General features: G+C 36.3%; 3 protein-coding genes across 3 annotated transcripts; 1 reads left to right on the forward strand and 2 right to left on the reverse strand.

The window, feature by feature from the left end:
• Window positions 1-66: 66 nt before the first annotated feature.
• LOC147383631 (tolB protein-like protein) lies at window positions 67-2,173 on the reverse strand. Its single transcript, XM_086427314.1, has one exon. It carries the CDS (start codon window positions 2,171-2,173, stop codon window positions 167-169), a length of 2,007 nt encoding a protein of 668 aa, XP_086283440.1. The 3' UTR covers window positions 67-166.
• Window positions 2,174-3,394: 1,221 nt separating this feature from the next.
• LOC147383632 (ubiquitin-ribosomal protein eS31 fusion protein) lies at window positions 3,395-4,119 on the forward strand. The gene has a single exon (XM_086427894.1). It carries the CDS (start codon window positions 3,507-3,509, stop codon window positions 3,975-3,977), a length of 471 nt encoding a protein of 156 aa, XP_086284020.1. The 5' UTR covers window positions 3,395-3,506; the 3' UTR covers window positions 3,978-4,119.
• A 2,687-nt stretch (window positions 4,120-6,806) lies between these two features.
• Window positions 6,807-10,453, reverse strand: LOC147383633 (uncharacterized). The gene is made up of 8 exons (XM_086427893.1): window positions 10,048-10,453; window positions 9,540-9,573; window positions 8,917-9,153; window positions 8,626-8,715; window positions 7,739-7,804; window positions 7,418-7,509; window positions 7,258-7,305; window positions 6,807-7,177 (listed from the first exon to the last, which is right to left on the reverse strand). The coding sequence occupies exons 1-8, from the start codon at window positions 10,323-10,325 to the stop codon at window positions 7,105-7,107; spliced, it is 918 nt and encodes a 305-aa protein (XP_086284019.1). The 5' UTR covers window positions 10,326-10,453; the 3' UTR covers window positions 6,807-7,104.
• Between the last annotated feature and the right edge of the window lie 10,920 nt (window positions 10,454-21,373).

Here is a 21,373-nt window from a genome sequence, read left to right on the forward strand (position 1 = left end):
TTCAAACTTACAACGACGTCTCGACCCTCACACCTTTGTGTAAACAAGTTTTATTGAGTTGAAACATAAAACCAGAATCAGAACTTATTTTCAAGAAGTATACCTCACAACACTACACTACACTCACTTTATTTTTGAAAGGTTGTAAATATTGGTGAGAGGTGTTTCAAATGTCACAAGTTAGCCACAATGGTTCCTGAAATTGGCCTCTAAGCTTGTCTCCAAGCTTCTTATTATTACTCTCCTCCAAACACAACGATCCCACATTTAACTCTTCTCCCCTAGAGTGCCACGCTGGCGTCCCATTCTCATACCCATTCCACGTCAGCCTCTGTAACCCACTCCCATCCAACCTCGCTATGTATAAGTCTCCATATGGCTGAAACTGATTGGGAAACGATATTGGCTCTGCCAATACGCCTCCTATGTTTGCTGTAAAAAGAAGCCACTTGGAGTCTGGACTAAAGCACACGTGGTTGATCCTCTCTCTGTCCACCTCAGCAGATCCCTCTTGTCCTGCCACGTGGACTCTACGAATACCTGAACCATCCGGACAGATTACATATATGCTGAAAGCTTCAACGTTATCTGGGTTGTGTCTGTTAGACGAGAAGGCGATTAGTTTTCCGTCTGGTGACCAACTAGGCATCGTGTCGGTCCATGGCCCGTCTGTTAACTGACGGATCCCACCGTTAAATTCTCCGTTAACGGCGTCAATTATATAAAGGTTCTTATGGCCGGATCTTCCAGATCGGAAGACCACGTGTTTCCCGTCGGGCGAACACGCTGGGAACGCATTGTTGCCGGTATCTTCTCTTGTCAGGATCTTCACCTTAGTTGGAATCTCTTCTCGATCATCGAGATGAGTTGAATCGAAAGAGATCCGTGCAATCTGGACCGTTGTTTTATTGGACTGAAATATTGGTCCAAGTGAAGTGTAGATGACGCCCTTCTCTGTTTGGCTCCACGAAACGTAAAACGCTGTTCGATTTTTAATAACTGTCCACCTCTTTGAACCGTCAGATCTGACGATCTTTACTCCTGGATTCATATCGAAGTCATCGTTGAAGGCAATCAAATTGCCATCAGCAGAAAATGAAGGGAACGATCCATTGAGTCGAAGCATTCTTAGTTCCTTTATGGGAGAAAGCACGGGATCGAGATGTGGAATGGTTGAGTCACCCTGAGATGACTCGCCTCGGAATCGGTGGTAACCTAGAAACCCCGATTTAGGGGAGAAAAACGGATTGTAGTGGTGGAAATTAGGGTTTGGTGACTCGGTCACTTTGATAAACGATTCCGATTCCAGATCGAATATCTCAATGTGCCGGAATTCCTTCCCTCGCCTCCGAGTCGCAACAGCGATTTGTTTTCCATCGTGTGATGCCGTCGGAGTAAATGCATGGACTCCCGGCGGAGTAATCCGCTGACCAACGTCAGATTCTCCGGATAGGTCGAAGTTTTCAGGCAGATCTACTCGAAAGATGCTCCACCATCCGTCATCGGCTTTTCGATGGAAGAAGATAGACGAGTCACCTGACCAGGTTGGCCATCCACCTCCCTTACAGATGACGATTCGCTGAGTCGGATCGGAGTCTCGAAAAACAACAATATCAGTGTCGAGTTCGTTGAACTCGCCCTTCCATGGACGAAACCCGTAGGAAGCAACAGCAACAAACTTCCCAGACTGCGAAACGGCTGGACTGTAATCAACCGTTCCGTAAGGCGTTAACCGGACCGTTTTTCCATCATCGAACCGGGTTGAATAAACCGCAGAACAACTTTTGAACAGTTGATCAGCCGGTTCGTGGGTTGATACGAAGTACAATTGGTCGTTCTTTACAGTTGGACGGTCGATAAAAGGGCTATCGAGAACCGCCTGAATGAGTTCCGGTTTGAGATTTCCTCTCCGGTTTAAATAAATTCGAGCCGAACCAGTTCTCTCAGATATGTACGAGAGCGTTTCTTCTTCATCGACGAATTGGCCGTTTAAGTTAACAGAAATACCGTCTGTTAGACAATGTTCCGTCCATTCCGTAACGGAGTCGTCAATCTTTGAAGGAAGATGAACAGAGTATACATCGAAGCCATAGTGTGGTCTGCTTTCAGTCTGTGTTGGTGACTTTCCACGTAACTTAAGAGAGAGAGAGAGAGCGCGAGAGAGGAGAAACATGGAATCGTGATCGTTATCTAGCAATTTTTATCCATACTTTATAACCAAAAAGCGATAGCTTAAATTAATATATTTCTTTAGTCGTCAAAGGAGACTAAATTCCATCCATACACGTGTCAAATCAAGGGCGTGAGGTGTCTTTAATCCTACTCTCATCAAAATGATCTGCTGCTGCTGCGGATGACCCAAATTTAAAATTAAAATTTAATAATAAAAGATAAATTTTTTTTTTTTTTTAAATTCATAGAATTTCATCTTCTACGATCCCATGTCGATCATGTCTTTGAATGCTACAAAATGAGGCAAATAGGAATTTTTTTGTTTTTCCATTGTGGTTAGGACAAATAAATTTTATCTTTTTTCTATTAAATATTAAAAAAAAAAAAGAATAACTTTGAAAAACATAAGATTTGGTTCACCATTGATGGCAATTCAATGTTCATTTCTTTAGTCGAAGAATAAGTCCTCTTAGAGCACCCAACTAAAATCAATGTCCATTTCTGATCACGAATAAAATCAAACTTTTAATATTAATTCGTTAATAAAATGGGATGTTAACTTTCGATAATGGTATAAATCTAATCTTACATTTTGCATTGATATACATAATATCACCAATTTCATAGGTGGTATTACTAAAAATTCACTTAAAACAAATTTTACTTAGAACATGTAATTATTTTGGTACCAAAACCCAAAGTTAATCTTCCTCATAAGGGTGTCAATATGTACGTTTTTTATTGAAATTTAAACAAAACCAACATTAAAAACTTAGGTTCCTATCATTTTTTATATGTATCATTTAGATTAAAAAAAAAAAATTTTTGTATTCAAAATAAATTTATATTGTCCGTACCTTTTATACTAGATAAGTGATTTAAAATGTCAGCCCATACCAAACTTGGCCCATTAACTCCACAAAAATAAGTTCAAAATCGGGGAACGCACTTTATATTTTGGCTAAAACATCCATCGAACTTGGACTTATTTTTATGTATCATAGGAGATTAACTTGTGGAGTTACTGGGCTAAATTTGATCTGGACTCTGGTCTATTATCGGGCCCATCCCTGCCAAGAAAAGATACAATGGGCCAATAATTCAGAAACTACGGGCCGTAAAGACCATTGGGTCAAGATTGCCCATGAAAAACCCTAAAGTAAATTGGTTGAAATAGGGGGAGTTTTGCGTAATTTAGTTTTCCTAAAAAACCCTAGAAATCTCTTTCTAATAATCTAATATCGTCTCTTCCGTCTTCATAGAAGGTGAGGTAGGGAAAAGAACCAGAAGGAACCCTAAGCCTAGGTGCTAGCTTTGGTCTCGTCTCATTGAAGATGCAGATCTTCGTGAAAACTCTGACAGGAAAGACTATAACCCTAGAGGTTGAGTCTTCAGACACGATCGACAATGTCAAGGCCAAGATCCAAGACAAGGAGGGCATCCCACCAGATCAACAACGCCTCATATTCGCTGGAAAACAGCTCGAAGACGGAAGAACTCTTGCTGACTATAACATCCAGAAGGAATCAACCCTTCACTTGGTTCTTCGATTGAGGGGAGGAGCGAAGAAGAGAAAGAAGAAGACCTACACTAAGCCCAAGAAGATCAAGCACAAGAAGAAGAAGGTTAAGCTAGCTGTGTTGCAGTTCTACAAGGTTGATGACTCTGGTAAGGTTCAGAGGCTGAGGAAGGAGTGTCCGAATGCTGAGTGTGGTGCAGGGACGTTCATGGCGAACCACTTTGATCGTCACTACTGTGGAAAGTGTGGGCTTACGTACGTTTATCAGAAAGCAGGAGGTGAATGAGTGAGTGATTTAGGGTTTTGTTATGGATTTTAGTGCTCCTAAAATGGGTCTCTGTTAGTTTATGATTTTGGGAATTTTTTGTTTGGATAATGTTGAAATTTAATACTCCAGTATTGAGGTGGAACTTTGTTTTAGGATTTCATGATTTGGTTTTTTTTTGGAGATGAGATGCTTCATTGCAGCTTCACTAATTTTTATTTTATGCAGGTTAATATAATCTTCTCTGCTTGTTATGATTGTGTTTTTATATTTTCAGAATTTGAGTTTTAGTTCTTGGATCTGTCTATTTTAATTTATGATCCACTGCTTCAATTTTTAGTTTCTGTGGGTTTTTTTAGGTAATTAGGTTTTTTCTTTTTTTGCTGTTGTAGTTTGTTTGCAAGCCACAGGTCTCTGATTTGATAGCTTCCAAGTGAAATTTTTTGTTACAAACTTACAACTTAAATTAGATGCGTTCTGTTTTATGAATTTTCTTTAGTTAGTTTTACCTTTTTAAGTTTGAGGGTTGAGTGGCAAAATGGGATTCATGATGTGTGATAGATGATGGTATGATTTGTGTGCTGGTACATGGGAACTCTAGGATTTGGGGATTAACTATTGTTTTAAAACTGTGGTGTCGATCTCAAACGAGATCTAAACCCATGAGATTAAGGTCTATTAGGTGCAATGTTCACATAAGCTCACAATTGTGTTCATGTAGTGAGTGTTGGGCAACATCAAAGGGTAATTATACTTAACTTGAATGTGTTATGATCTCTTATTAGGTAGAAGGTGGGGGGTGTATAGGGGATAGAAATAGGGTTTTTTTTAATACTGATAATGAGTTTTTTTTTTTCTTATCGTGGTATTCCCAGACTAATCCCATGGTCACACATATCGCCTCCTTGGAAAGTCCTACGTAGGAATTCATAGCTTTGTGGGGTTTCGAACACTTGACCTACCATTCCTGAGGAGCTTATCAAGGCTCAGCTTGCCACTAGGCCAACTCCCTGTGGTTTATAATGAGTTGAATGGTATAGACTATCTTTATTCCAACTAATCGCTTTGCTTTGCTTTGCTTCCTTGGATTTATCATTTCAAGGATAAGTGGATCGTTAACTTTTTAATGGAGTAGATGGTGGCGGTGATGATGATGATGTTTAGATGAATTACCCTTCTAGGTCTTTCCTTCAAGTCCTTAAAGAATGGAAAGCCTCCTAGTTTACAAAGAAAGATTGGAAAGATTCAGTTTGTCTTGTTGAAGCTTTTATTGTGGTATGTGCTCACCGTTGGAGGATTTAATTTTTGAAAATCCTGGTAAGCTTTCATATCTTTTGCTCAAATTGAGGTTCTGGATTCAATTCTTAGATTTATTTGCAAATGGTAATTGATATGGAAAGCCCACGAGCCGAGAATTTGTGACAGGTAATGGTATGAAGATTAGCTTCCTTGTGAAAAAAAGAAGAAAAAAGCATTTACCACTGAAGTATTCTGGATCGACCAATGAGATCATGGTTTGCTACCAAGTAGGGGTGTCAATGGGTCGGTACCGGCTCGAGAACTTAGAACCATACTATATTTATTTCAATTTCAGTTATTGTCAATTTCGGGTCCGGTTCTAAAATAAATAGAATCAGATCCGAAATCATCAAAAAACATGGGTACCCATTGATTCTGGTTCTCAAGGATCAAACAATAAAAAAAATTCAAATAATTATAAAACTTTTTTCTTTAAAAAAAAAAAATATATTAACTACAAAATTATTAATTTAGTTATAATTTTTTATGTTAAAGATGAAAATTAATGATATTTTTTTTCCAAAAATAAAAATTTATCTTAGTTAAAAATAAATGTATTTTTAAGAAGATCTAGCTCATTTAAAACTCCAATCGAAGAATTTTCAATTTTTACACTAGAATACCATAAATCGTTGTCATGAAAAGAAATGACAAAATAAATCGGTTCTGACTACTCATTGGATAGAATCTAACGGTTCTGATTCTGATTCTTATCAGTTCGGTTAAATGGGTACCCATTCACACCCCTACCACTAAGTCTATGTCTTGATCATGGTTTTCAAAACCAGCCTTCTATGTCTTGATCATGGTTTTCAAAACCGGCCGAGGAGGAGATTTGGAAAGACCACTTCTGCCCAGATGAGTTATCTCGGTATGGATATCTATTGAGTGTATTTGAGTTTGATGCCTTAGCACAGTACACTCTCGTACACACACAAACCCTGGGTTGGGTTATCAACCCAAGTGTTGAAGAAATCTTAACAAAGCCATCCCAATCGAATGATGTTTACAACCAAGAATTAGTTCTGAAGACTCCAGACCACTCTTTCCTTTTTTCAATCACTAGTTTACAGAGGTATATAAGAGATGAAATGGAACACATGATATGAGATAAAAGAGTAGTTTTGAAACAAAACCAATTGAAAAACTATCATAAAGAAAAGCTAAGTACCCCTTTTGTTTGTTCAAAACAAATGGTTAAATAAAAAAGGCCACTACATGGTAAGTAATAGTATCTCACCTCCTCATACAAAGATTGACCTTTGAAACGCAACAATGATAGAATACAAATGCGTCTGTCTACTTGGCTCATAACACAAGAATTGAGTTTTTTTTTTCTTTGTAGACACCCCCCCAACTGATGCTCTTGACGTGGCAGTGGACAAACCATAGATCTTTTCTGTGTATCCCCCCAAAAAAGATCTATGGTTTTGTGCACTACCACGTCAAAGCGTCATAAAGCAAAAGAAATGGCTCATGCCACATATACGAGCCATCAGTGCCCCAAACAAATTGAAACTTTGTAGTGATGAATCATGAAGAATGGTGATATATCAGGACCCATAGATAAGGGCTTACATAAATATTGCCTAGGGGCTTTCGAGTCATATCACCCTTACAAAGATAAGAAAAAATTCTCGTCGAGCCACCTATAATTCTCATATCAAGTGAGAGATTGTTCGTGTTCAACAAGGTATATAAAATTCTTAAGTTAATAGAAATAGTGGGTGTAAACATACTCCCCTTCTATCTACAAATCGTTTGATCAATCTTTTGCGGACATCATGATCATCATTATTAAGATGCTAATATGACCTCCCATCCACATGTGAGAACAATCTTGAGAAAATCAAATTTTCGCTTTTACAAGCAGATAATAAAAACCATAGCAAGGGATGTGAATCAGAGCCATGAAGAAATACCTGTTAAGATAAATACCCATCAGTTTCTAAGTGAATGAAAGAATAAGAGAATAAATGGACCACAAGGTATGAAATTTTACCATAGAGGTGCCCATGGAGTCGAGAGCTCGAGGAAAGCGTATGGCCACCTAAGAGAAGCATTGAAAGCACAAGGGTGAAGTTTAGAAGATATATTTCGATTCATTTGGTAATAATACCCAAGAATGACAATAGTTCTCAGTAAATGTAGACAATGCTTACCATGAAAAACCAGAAGCATGAAGAACCCATTGGAAAATGATGAATGCAGCGCTCCAAAACACGAAATACACCAGCCCAAACCAAGGAAATGGCTAAAACAATAAAGAAATCCAAGGAAACAAAGAATTAAGGAAACTAAGGCACACATAATATAGACCTTAAGGATTATTTTTCTATCAAGAACATGATGGTACATGTGTGCCATGCTACCACTATGTTGTTGGTGGAAATGTCCTCTTTGTCCACAAGAATGGTATACCATGGACTTATTACATAAAGCAGAACAAATGATTTATTTCACACTACCATTGTCATACTTACAAGGTTGTTCATAGATGTGTCAAGGAGAAGAAACACCGCATTGAGACTGTGCATGCAAACTGTTAACTGCCAAATGGATTAGCACATCAGACCAGACTAGGACAGGGGTGCTCAAACTAATGGCACTATGTGCAATGTACGTTAAGAAATCCCAAGATATAAATGTCACAAGAGAGTTAATGGTAAAGCCAATTCTGCAGTGGATATTGAGGATCAACCACAATATTTTTTTTGATAACCAGGATCAACCACAATTGATGGAAATCACAAAGAAAAAAGAGAAGCAAAAAAAAAAATCACGCATATGGTTCATCATCAAGGACTATGTTTGATATTTTATCCTAATGTTGTTATTATTATTATTAAAAATTTGACAGGTTCCCCTATATGTGATTTGGGCTAGAAATTTATCTGGACCCACAAGTGCAAAATGATAGAATTTGGGACAACAAACTCATCATTGAGTCTATATTTGAATTCTCAATTCCGAATGATCAAGGGAGGGAAAAATAATCAATTATCTATTTATTCAGAATATAATCATTGCATTAATGGTTATCAAATAGGGTTAAAGTCTAATTATCTTAAGAAAAACCATATGCTCTTTAAAAGGGATAACATTTCAGAATTCAAACTGCATTTCATGACATATGGAATTAACTTACCAAGTCATTTATCCTTATAGAAACTCATAAAAATGACAAAAATCTACAGGCATTACATGTGTAGTCAAGTTGCATATCATGAATCTATTCCACCAAAGAAATGAGACCAGCTAAGCATGTAACAAATCTTGGTCAAGATATCTGGAGGTTACAAATAGCAAACTCACTAACCTCAAGTAGTTAAATTTACTGAATGTTAGTGGTGTGAAACAAAATACTCACAAAGTCCAAGTTTAAATGTCCATTTGACTGAAATGGGAGTAAAATACACCAAAAGACAACGTCTGTCAGCATCACAGCACCTGCACAAGTCTGTTCAAAAGATAAGATCATTTTGAATAATGCAAATTTGAATGAACATCATGAGAATCATAGCAAAACAATGCTCCAAAAATAGGAAAATAGTCACAATGACAGGAACTTGCAAAATTCTTTCTCGCAAAGAACCCATTTCTGTATTAAGGGTAGGTTCATAACTCAAATCCTAATTGGACAAAACAAAAATAGACTAACCTGATATAGAATTTGCATGAGATATCCCCAAAACCCAGCTCTTTGTTTAATCTCTTCCAGCTCACTATGTCTCTGCAATGTTATAGTATCCCTGATTTCGTTTGTTCTAGAAGTTAAGGTGGTTGTAAATTTACTACCTTCCAAATCCCCTTTTAGGAACTTGTCCCTTTCATCATTACTGGTTTTAGGTGTCTTGAAGTACTTCCAACATCCATGAGCAGATATAAAGGTGCCAAGCTACAGGTACAATCAAACACATATTAATCTACGGAAGGCTTAAATCCTGAATATCAACTTCATTTGTTTTCCATCAGATAATATTACCAATCTTCTTGGAGTTATGCTTCATTATTTTACATATATACATATAGGGTTGGGATCGGGGGACACTTATTTGTTACAACGCCCAAATGCCATCCATTTTACAAGATCCGAAGGCGTTTTATAAAACAATGAATGACATCTGGATGGTGTTGTAAAAATCAATTGTAACAAATAGTTGTCCCCAGATCCTGGCCCGTATATATATATATATATTGCAGAAACTATCCAATCCATATTATGAATTAGAAGATAGAAGATCAGCCATATTAAATATAACGGGGATGGAGGGCAGAACATACCGCAAAATAGACAATGACTAGTGAAAATGTCCACCTGTAGAACAATTATCATACAAATAAGAGCTTAGAAACAACTTTTGTCATTTGGAAACTCAATATACTTCACATAAATCTAGATCTTCTAAACTATTAAAAAAAAAAAAAAAATTTATTTTACAAATAAGAATTTTAAAATTTCCAGAATGGGGCCTCCGCCCGCACCCCTAGGAAGGGGCGCTGCACCATTAACCCCGGACCGCTGACTGGGCAGTGGGACTCCCGCAGCTCTACGTAGTGCAACAGAATACAAGACATTTACACAACAATATCGAAATTAAAAAATAATGAGAATCCCAATATTCACAATCCCAAAACCAGTTTGCATTACAAATCCAACTCATTCCACAATCTTATAAATATCATAAATAAACATAAACAACCAACCAAATAAAAATTTCAAGAAAACCCAACAAGAAAAAAAATGTAAAAATCTCTAATTTCAGTAGAAGAGTCTTATAGTGTAACTTACTGAGTGTAAAAATAGAAGACTGAACCTCCATCAAAGGCGAAGATCAGAAACAACAAGCAAGACATGAAAACGAACACAAAAGCTCTATAAATCAGAAGCCAAATCGGATTGACTCCTCTCCAACATGGAATCCACAGATCAATGGAATTCAAAGGAGCTCTCTTTACTCTACAAATCAGAATCACAGCTGCAATTGAAGGAACAACGATGATCAGAGCACACACGGCCACTTGCCATCGAAGCCAGTACTCCAAACCCTCGTCGATCGAATTTGCCATCTCGAATGAAAGACTAGAATCCCTAGAAAAATATCCTAACTAGCAGAGTTTATTGGATTTGGTATTTTGGTGGGATAATTTTTGGGTGCAAGTTTCAACGACAAGGACAAGGGACCGTTGAGAATTTCGTGTGAAATACCCGAAAACTCCCTTCGAAAGGCGAACAGAGGCCATACAGATTAGGTCGTGGCTTCGTGGAACTGTGGAAGATCAATTTCTTCTCAAAGGTGGGTATGTCAATCTGAGGGTATTTTGGTAAAATAAAAAGACTTAGTTATGAGCCATAAATACAATCAAGTCCAAGTGAGCTTTTATTGGGGGTCGTTGTTACTCCCATCTAACAAATCATGAAAGTAACACAAGAAAACAATAAGAAAGATTCTATTGCCACACATACTTTTACTAAGAGCACCTCAATATGTGAGCTAATTATTGAGGTGATCTTAGTAAAAGTTGGAGTGGCAATAGAATCTCACAAAAATAGAATATATATATAAGCTAAAGATTCACAAGGCATCCGACAATAGAGATGAGAGCAATTTATTACATTGTGAAAGAAATTATAGTCAAATTATTCGAAGGGACCAAGTGGTTGCACATCACTTTGCATTGGTTGCACTTCATCACTTAAAAAAAATCCATTTACACTCAACTATTATGATTGCACTCCAAAAGTGAAAAAGTTGCACTGATTTACTTCTTTGTAAAAATCATGGAGGGGCCACGAGATCAAAGTTAAATAAATTCTAGATTCATTTCTCAAAACTTCATGATATACAAGTATGGTAACAATCTGCACGTGCTCCTTTTAATAATAAGTTTGGTGTACAAGAAACTTGTGTTAATGATGGATTCTTATCTTCGGTATTAGTGTAAAATTCTTTAATAGGTGTATAAATTGCTCTCTCTCTCTCTCTCTCTAAAGGTTAGAGTGCAATTGCTTATAAGTGATGTGCAACTAACCGATCTCTTATTCAAAATACCTCTTAAATCTTTAGAAACTTGGTACTCAGGGTGTCAATTGAGCCTATGGGCCCATTAACTTGACCCATCCAAGGGCTAAGTCCTTAATCTTGAGCCCTCACATCCTTTTACAATAGTGCTCTCTATCGTTGGTATGCTCAATCCCACGAAAGTTTCCCAACATGCAACAAGATAAGCTTAGGAGGCCACCTTAGATTTTAGATGAATCAAAGAAACATAAACAAATAATCATAAATTTGCATAAGTGATTCTACTCTTTTCGAATCACTCCACGACCATAGGTCAAATTCCAATAAGAATTTGAGATTTTCTATTTTTAGTATTGTTTTAGACATTTTACATTTTATGTAAGGGATGTTTTATTTCATCAATATTATTTTGGTTATTAATTGAAATTTAACTCTTTTTAAAGAAAAACTTTTCTTAACGTTGTGTTTGGATTTAGAGAGCATGTCATCAATTTTGAAACATAAGGGTATCTCCAATATTCAGCTAGACCTGAGGGAGCATGTCATAAGTTTAAAAATATAGCGATATCTCCAAAATATTCAACAAGACATGAGCGGGGCATGCATAAATTCAAAACAAAAATTTCTTCAAAAGTTGTTATAGCGACGGCCATGACCGTAGCTAAAGACCCTTAAAAAAATTACCCTATACTGACGACCACTACCGGCTGCCGCTATAAGCCAAATATTTTTTAACCCCTATAGCGATGGTTTTTCAAACAATAGGACGTCGGTAATAGATTCAGCGAGGAAGGCTTTTGTGATGGGCACCAACGGCTAGTATGACTGTCGCTGTAGGATTTTACGACAATTTTTGTTGACTATAGAGACGGTACCGCTATAACCATATTTTACTATAGTGATATCCATGGCAGCTTTAAGGATTTAATTGGTTTGCACATTCACGTTTGTGCTGCAATTGCTTCTTCCAATTCTCATGGAGACCACCATTTCTCCTCTTGGCGTTGAAAAGGTCTACGGAAGGAGGACGAACCAAGGGCATCTGGGGCTCCACATACCAGAACTCCATGTTGTTAAAGCTATCTAGTATTTCCTGCAGATGTACAAGTCAGTTCTATTACCAGATGGGCCCCTACAATTGGAAACAATAGATATACAAAGAGATACAGTTGATGAATCTTACAAGAAGCATGTTATCCAATTTACGTAGAGCTGGCACTGGCATATTGATATAAAGATTTGATCAAGGTCTGTAAGTCATGATCTGAATCATATAGTTTGAGATGAATCAAACATGGTATAAATAAATAAATAAATAAAAATACATGAATTATTATTTTATTTTTGTGAGCAAGGAAGGCATTGGAACTACGATCTCGTGGTTGTGACACATAGCATCAACAAATTGATCAACGGTGTCAAGTAACATTCCATTGATGAAACAGCCTGTGCATTAAGACATGATGAAGGAGCCACAACTGTCTGTGGATGGATGCTTATGATAAATTGGAGGAACCTGATATTAATCTACATCAAGATGAGATGGAAGATGATGGAAAGATGGATTACAAGATACAATTTCAGAGGCAGAATGCAGCTGGGTCCTCTAATGGGTGGAGGAGGAGGCTCCTTCTTGGCCATGGTTCAGTAATACTACTTGTTCCTCAGGCTTTTCCTCTCATCGATGTACCATATTCTATTGTACCCCTATGTGTCTAGACCGGAACCTAGCTAAAGAAGAAGATGAACAACATCTAAGTACTCATCGATCCCTTTTGTTATTTTATTTATTGAATTTGTTGTTGTTGTTGTAGGAAATGGATCAATTTCAGGCTAAAATGAATCAAACTGAATTGAGAGATGAATTTGAGAGAGAGATAGAGAAGCGATGGAAATTCACTCAGTGTCTTCGCCATCAATAGAAATCAATTAATATAGAATCTATGTTTTTAAAACTCAATCAACTCAATTCGACTTGATTAAATCGCAAATTGATTTAACCTGAAAAATTATTTGAACCCAACTTGCCAAGTTCACTCGAAACTTGTTTGAGTCAACTTGAAAATGTATCAGGGCCTATTAAAAAAATGTAGTACAATAACAACAACAACAACAAAGCCTTATCCGAAAGATAAATAAATTATGTTCCTCCATTCCACTTTGTCCAGAGCTAGGAAATAATACCCAAATTTGTATTTTTAAAATTTTAATATTTTTAAATATTTGATAATTTAGTATTGTATTATTTGACTTCCCTAGCTGACTCAACTAGATGGACATTAGTACATTCATAGCCAATGGGCTAGGCCCAAATAAGATCATTATAGCTGAACCTTCAAAACCAGGTCAAGAACCAGCCCCAAGGATTTTAAGGAGGATTTGTGAGGTAAAAGATAAAAATTAAAAAAAAAAAAGTTTCTCTTTAAATGCTATCCTCTACATTTAGGCCTTGTATCGGGTTGACTAAATCATGGTTCACGAACCGGGTTTGCGGACCGGGGACCAAGTTCATATTTCCAAATCTGGTTCAAAGTTCAAACCATTTGGAAATAATATATACCATTTGGAAATTTATATATATATATATATATATATATATATATATATATATAATTTGTTTGTCATATTTTGAGATATATTACTTCCAATGCCTTAATCATGTGGAAAATTGTGATATTCAACGCTTGTGATTTTAGTTTTTTACTATTTCCATAGATTGCAAGATTGAATGAAGGATTGTTGTTCGATGCATTCTTACTGTTCCAATGTTTCAGATTGTTTGTTCATCCCATTTGTTGATTGAATTTGATTGTTGTTATGTTCTTCTTGTTTGATCTAAATTTGATTGTTGTTCTGTTCTTCTTATTGATTGAAAATGGTGTATTGTTTCTTGTTTGTTTGTATGTTAATTATGTTACTGGATGTATTGTTTCTATAGTTTCATGAACTAACATATTTTCGAAACATATTTAAGGTTGATGTGTCAATCACATATGCACATCAATCACAATCATAATGAGGCGAATTCGACATTTGCCTCGTTAAGAAAACTGAGTGAAATGCTAGTGGCTTTGTCGACTGTGATATCATCATTGAATATTAATTTGATATTTACCAAAAAAAACTCCAATGGATAAGTTAGAAAATAGTTCCAAAAGTCCCTTAAACTAATAATTTATTTCTTATTTATAGAGTTCACCTTAGCTTAATCTTGATTTGGTAGTTGCAGAGCTGCTGGTTGGGCATTAGAAAGGAAATAGAAGTTGGAAGGTTGCCTTCAGATGTTACTGTTGGTTTCGAGGAGTTATACACGAATTATCGAAATGTAGTAAAACACAATTCCTTGAACACATTTTACAGTGTTATTTTCTCTTATGCATGGGGTTCTTAAATATTGAGTTTTTATTTTTATTTTTGCTTAATTGCACAAGGATATGCATACTTCACTTCCCTAGAAATATTTTTCTTGTGGAATTAAAATGTGTACTTTTTGTTTCATTTGTGCTTTTGAAACCCTATAACACATGAGTAATCTTACTTCTTGTTTCTGTTAGCCTCTTTTAGTTTTTATGTCATGCAGTAAAGCTATAATCCTATTTTGTTTACTATAGTGGATGCAATAAAATCAATAACATTTGGAAAAATCTCTTACATTGCCCATAGAAGCAGGTTTGGCCACAAGGGTTGTTAATGGGGTGGCAGTCCAAACTATCATTCCATCTCTTCAGTTAGACATGTCCTTCCCCCTTGACACTCAATAGCGACTGTCGCTATAAGTCCCATATATAACGACAGTTTTATGAATAGTCAGCTATCAGTTATACATATAGCGTCGGAGGTTTTAGTGACGACTAGGGTGGTTGTCGCTATATGTATTTGCGACGGGTTTTCCCCTATAGTGACGGTCGGAGAGCGTCACTATATCCTTATTTTACTGTAATACAAGTATGCAGGAACTATGAAGGAGTGAAGTGGCCATTCTTCCTTGTATTTCTTCTGTTTTAAGGATGGGATGTAGAACTTCGCAAATAACATAAGAGACTCTTTTATAGTACTTGCTATGGTGAAAGTGTTTGGTAGGATATCTAGGAAATCATGTATCAAGTCAAACAATAAATGGGTGAAGTTAAACTTTGCATGTAGAGAATCCTCTCAAATCTCCAAGCGCTTATTAATCTTGAAATAATCTCGCCAAACATTTCCATCAAAATAAGTGTAAAAGAATCTTATATATATGTTTGTGTAGTTCCATGGCAATAACAAAGCAAAGAATGGCCTCTTATCTCCTCCATAATTCGTATATACTTGTTTCTTTTTTCCTATTGTTTCTCTTCTGTGACTGCGACCCATCCTTTTCAAGGGTGTCTATGAAGATTACTAAGGTCCTACTTAACCAACCTTGCTCATAGACCGATGATCCCAATTTATGTGTCAACATTTTGAGTTCTGATCCTCGTACGGAGACAACAGATCTTCAAGGCTTCCTAAGTGTCTATCAATTTAAGTTTAGTCAATGCTATAGAAAATTACAACTATATCTATTCCGTGCTTCTGAATATCACTGATCCTGAACTAAAACGGCACCTCAGTTTTTGTTTTAGTGATTTCTGATTACAGAGGTGTTGTGGCATATGTCGGCAATGTTGTAGATTGCTTCATGAAGCATGATTACCATGCAGTATATCTTAATGCAGGAGGTACCGTAGATGCCATTATTGATTGTATTAATTTACTAAAAGCACCACAACCTGTTGAATACCCATTAAATGGTGAAAACGATGGGCCCAGAAGTAAACTCTCAGTTGATTTTAATGTAGCTTTCGAAAAACCAACTGCTCTAAACGAAGTGGATCCGTGCAAAAGCAAAATCACCATTTCTTATAAAAAATAATAAGAAACTTAGTTTGACTCAATCTCTTCTACCAACCTTAACATAAACTAGTGGGTGGCATGTGCATCTGCCATTGAATTACAAAAGTAATGTTATGCAAGGCAATTTTCATAATTATAAAATAATTAACATCCATTTGCTCACCCTTAATTCAACCAAATAATAATACCCCTCCACTTCTCAAACTAAATAAAATTAAAATAAAAAAAAAAGTTTGATCACCCCAAATGATATGTTTTCATGATTGTTAAATGCCCAATAAACAATGTAAATGGTTTGGGATCAGTTAAACAAATCATGCTCCTCCCTTCAAATATGTCAAAAGCCACACCTTTTGTTATTAAGAGTAGTGTTCCTCATTCATTATTTAAATTTACATTCTTATGGTCTTCCTCTCACTATTTTATATCCTTCTTGTATGTTGCTTCTAGCTGAAGTTGCAATCAGCTTTCACAGAATGTGTCCAAACCATTTCTGTCATTTTTCTCTTAGTTTATATTATTTTTGAATGGTTCCTACAATAGCTAGAAATTATTTATAAAATTAAGATTTTGGTTTATAATGTACTGATTGGTACCTAAAAACATGCTTTTCTGATACCTAATAAACGTGAAGTAAAAGGATTTCTGGTTAATACCCCGAGAATTATCGAAATGGACGTACATCATCATCACGTTTACATTTCTCGAAAGTATTGTTAAAACATTATTTTAAGAAGAATTAGTGACGTTTGTTATTTTCCACAGAAGAATAATCGAAGCGGAAGAGGTAGCTACGAAAAGACAGAAATTTTTTTTTGTATTTATAGAAGAAAATCTATAGTCAAAATACGAAGACCGGCGTCAAAAGTCTTTGGGATACTTTGTAAAGTATAAAAAGCCTTGGGATATTGTATTTAAGTGAAAAAGACATTAGGTTCTTTTAAGTATCCAAACCCAACCCATTGAGAAACACAATGAAAAGTCGTAATACCCGTAGGAATGGGGCTGCACCCTTCACCCTCACCCGCTGACCGGGCAACGGGACCCCCACAGCACTGCGTAGCACAACAGATTACAAGACAGTTACACAACAATATCGATATTTGAAAATAATGAGATTCCCAATATTCACAATCGAAAACCAGTTTGCATTACAAATCCAACTCATTTCACAATCATATAAATATCATAACTAAACATAAACAACCAACCAAATAAAAATTTCAAGAAATCCCAACACTTTCCTTAGCAAGAAACAAAGAAAAAAAAAATGCAAAAATCTCTAATTTCAGGAGAAGAGTCTCCTAGAAGATTGAACCAACATCAAATGCGAAAATCAGAAACAACAAGCAAGACATGAAAACGAACACAAAAGCTCTATAAATCAGAAGCCAAATCGAATTGAGTCCTCCCCAACATGGAATCCACAGATCAATGGAATTCAAAGGAGCTCTCTTTACTCTACAAATCAGAATCACAGCTACAATTGAAGGAAAACCGATCATCAGAGCACATACGGCCACTTGCCATCGAAGTCAGTAATCTAGAAAAATATCCTAATTAGCAGAGTTTAATGGATTTGGTATTTTGGTGGGATAATTTTTGGGTGCAAGTTTCAACAACAAGGACAAGGGACCGTTGATAATTTTGTGTGAAATACCCGAAAACTCCCTTCGAAAGGCAAACAGAGGCCATACAGATTAGTCGTGGCCTCGTGGAACTGTGGAAGACCAATTTCTTCTCAAAGGTGGGTATGTCGATATGAGGGTATTTTGGTAAAATAAAAAGACTTAGTTATGAGCCATAAATACAATCAAGTCCAAGTGAAGTTTTATTGGGGGTCCTTGTTACTCCCATCTAACAAATCATGAAAGCAACACAAGAAAACAATAAGAAAGATTCTGTTGCCACTCCAACTTTTACTAAGATCACCTCAATTCATGTGATGTTTCAAATAATTAGCTCACATATTGAGGTGCTCTTAGTAAAAGTTTGTGTGGCAATAGAATCTTTAAAAATAGAACATACATGAGCTCAAGATTTACAAGGCATCTGACAGTAGAGATGAGAGCAATTTATTACGTTGTGAAAGAAATTATAGTCAAATTATTCGAAGGGACTGAGTGGTTCCACATCACTTTGTATTTGTTGCACTTCGTAACTTAAAAAAAATACATTTGCACTCAACTATTATGATTGCACTCCAAAAGCGAAAAAGTTGCATTGATTTACTTCTTTGTGAAAATCATCGAGGAACAAGGGGATCAAAGTTAAATAAATTCTAGATTCATTTATCAAAAGTTCATGATGTACAAGTATGGTAAAAATCTGCATGTGCTCTTTTTAATGATAGGTTTGGTGTAAAATTTATAAGAAACTTCTGTTAATGATGAATTCTTATCTTCGGTATTAGTGTAAAATTCTATTATGGGGTGTAAATAGCTCTCTCTCTCTCTCTAAAGGTTAGAGTGCGATTGCTATAAGTGATGTGCAACTAATCGATCCTACTACGTGAAAACTGAAAAATTCGAAAAAAAAAATTTACAGGTGAAAGCCCATGAATTTTAGAAATTGAATTTTGACAGTCTAGGACTATCGAAATTCTAGATATTTCTAGATTTGACGGCTTAGAGCTGTCGAATTTCTCCAATCCTTCATTAATTTGACATTTTCGACTTGTTGAAAAAAAAAATTGACACCAATTCGACCCCTTTGTACGTCAAATTTGAATTTTTTTCACATTGTGTCCCTTATTTAAAATGCCTCTTGAAACCTTAGAAATTTGATACTCGGTGTCAATTGAGCCTTTGGGCCCATTAACTTGACCGTCCAAAAAAGAAGGGCTAAGTCCTTAATGTTGAGCCCTCACATCCTTTTAGGATGGGACTCCCTATAATTGACATGCTCAAACCCACGAAAGTTTTTCCAACGTACAACAAGATAAGTTTAGGAGGCCACCTCAAATTTTAGAATCAAATGAAAATTGAATCAAAGAAACATGAACAAATAATCATAAATTTGCATAAGTGATTCTACTCTTTTCAAATCACTCTACAACCATAGGTCAAATTCCAATAAGAATTAGGAGATTTTCTATTTTTAGTATTGTTTTAGACATTTTACATTTTATGTAAGGGATGTTTTATTTCATCAATATTATTTTGATTATTAATTGAAATTTAACTCTTTTTAAAGAAAAACTTTTCTTAACGCTGTGTTTGGATCATGATTTTTAAACTTGGTATTTCGTCTCATTTTGTCTAGGCCTGATATCGAGTCGTCTTGGACGAGTTTTCCAATACGTTTGAGATGTCTCGTGAGTCAAATAAAAAAAATGAATGTGAGTCATAAATTTCAGTCAAAAAATGACTTTGTGAGTTGGTCTCGTTCAGCTCTAATACCGAGTTAACTTGGGCAATACATCTCGGTCTCGGATGAGAACCATGGTTTGGATTGTGAGAGCATGTCATCAATTTCAAAACATAGGGGTATCTCCAATATTCAGCTAGATCTGAAGGAGCTTGTCATAAATTTAAAAATACAGCGATATCTCCAAAATATTCAACAAGACATGAAGGGGCATGGGTAAATTCAATTTGTTTTTTCAAAACTTGTTATAGCGACGCCACGACTATAGCTGATTAAAAAAAAAATACCCTATAGCGATGCCCACTAGCTGCTGTCACTATAAGCCCAATATTTTTTACCCTCACAACGATGGTTTTTCAAACAATAGGCCGGGGGTAATAGATTCCGCGATGAAGGCTTTTGCGATGGGCATCGACGACTAGTATGGCTGTCGCTATAGGATTTTGCGACAATTTTTGTTGACTATAGTGACGATTACGGCTGTAGTTATAACCATATTTTACTGTAGTGCACAGGAGGAGGCTTCTTCTTGGCCATGGTTCAGTAATACTACTTCTTCCTCGGACTCTTCCCCTCATCCATGTACCATATTCTATTGTACCCCTGTGAACAACATCTAAGTACTATTCGATCCCTTTTGTTATTTTATTTATTGAATTTGTTGTTGTTGTTGTTGTTGAATAAGGATCAATTTCAGGCTAAAATGAATCAGACCGAATTGAGAGAGAGAGAGAGAGAAAGAAGTCGCTCAACTGAATCTACCCTTCCACCTATATTACCTATACCTTCATCCTCTGTCATCTCAAATAATTGTCAAAAAATTCCATCAAATGACTTATTTCGCCTTCAAGTTGAGCCATCTCATCTTCAACCATTGCTAATTCTGCTAACAACTCCTTCATCTGTACAATTCATTAAAGGTTGTTGATAGTCTTAAACGTTCTTCAGTGTGCACATGTGTGGCATCCATGTGGCACATGTGTGGAAGTAAAAAAAATTACCTTGGATGGGTGGAAGGAAGCTTGGTATATGAAGGGTGAAACCATCAGACCGAAATTTGTATTTTAATTTTAAAATTTTAATATTTTTAAATATTTGCTAATTTAGTATGTATTATTTGACTCCCCTAACTGACTCAACTAGGTGGACATTAGTACATTCATAGCCAATGGGCTAGGCCCAAATACGATCATTATAGCTGAACCTTCAAAACCAGGTCAAGAACCAGCCCAAGCATGAAGTGGGAAGATACAAGATCCTGGCCCAATTGACTTAAATTTGAATTTTATGTTCCTCTATTAAAATCCAAACCTGGGCCATGTCCCATTGATATCCCTACCCCTAGATAGAGATCGTTCTGAACACTTGGACTTGGTGAGTACTACACTCTGATTGCATTGAAATCCTCTCCCTATATTGGCCCAAAGATAGTGAAAAAAAAAAAAAAAAAAAATTCTCTTTAAATGCAATCCTCCACATTTAGGCCTTGAATCGGGTTGACTAAAATCATGGTTCATGAACCGGGTTTGCGGACCGAGGACCAAGTTCATATTTCCCAATCTGGTTCAAAGTTCAAACCATTTCGAAATAATAAATATATATATAAAATTAATTTTAGAGAGAGAGAGAGGAACTCGCTCAACTGAATTGACTCGGTGGGCTGAAAGGACTCAGTGGAGTGAGTCAACTCGACCACGGAGTAGACTCGTTTGACCGAGTCAACTCGGTCATCAAATTGACTCGAATGGTTGAGTCAACAAATAACATTGAGTTGACTCGGTATCTGAGTTAACTCCACCACTGTGTTGACTCGTTTAACCGACTCAACTCGGCAACGGAGTCGAATCGGTCACA

This window comes from Akebia trifoliata, chromosome 16, assembly GCF_017979445.1.
Source record: "Akebia trifoliata isolate Shusen 1 chromosome 16, ASM1797944v1, whole genome shotgun sequence".
NCBI lineage: Eukaryota > Viridiplantae > Streptophyta > Magnoliopsida > Ranunculales > Lardizabalaceae > Akebia > Akebia trifoliata.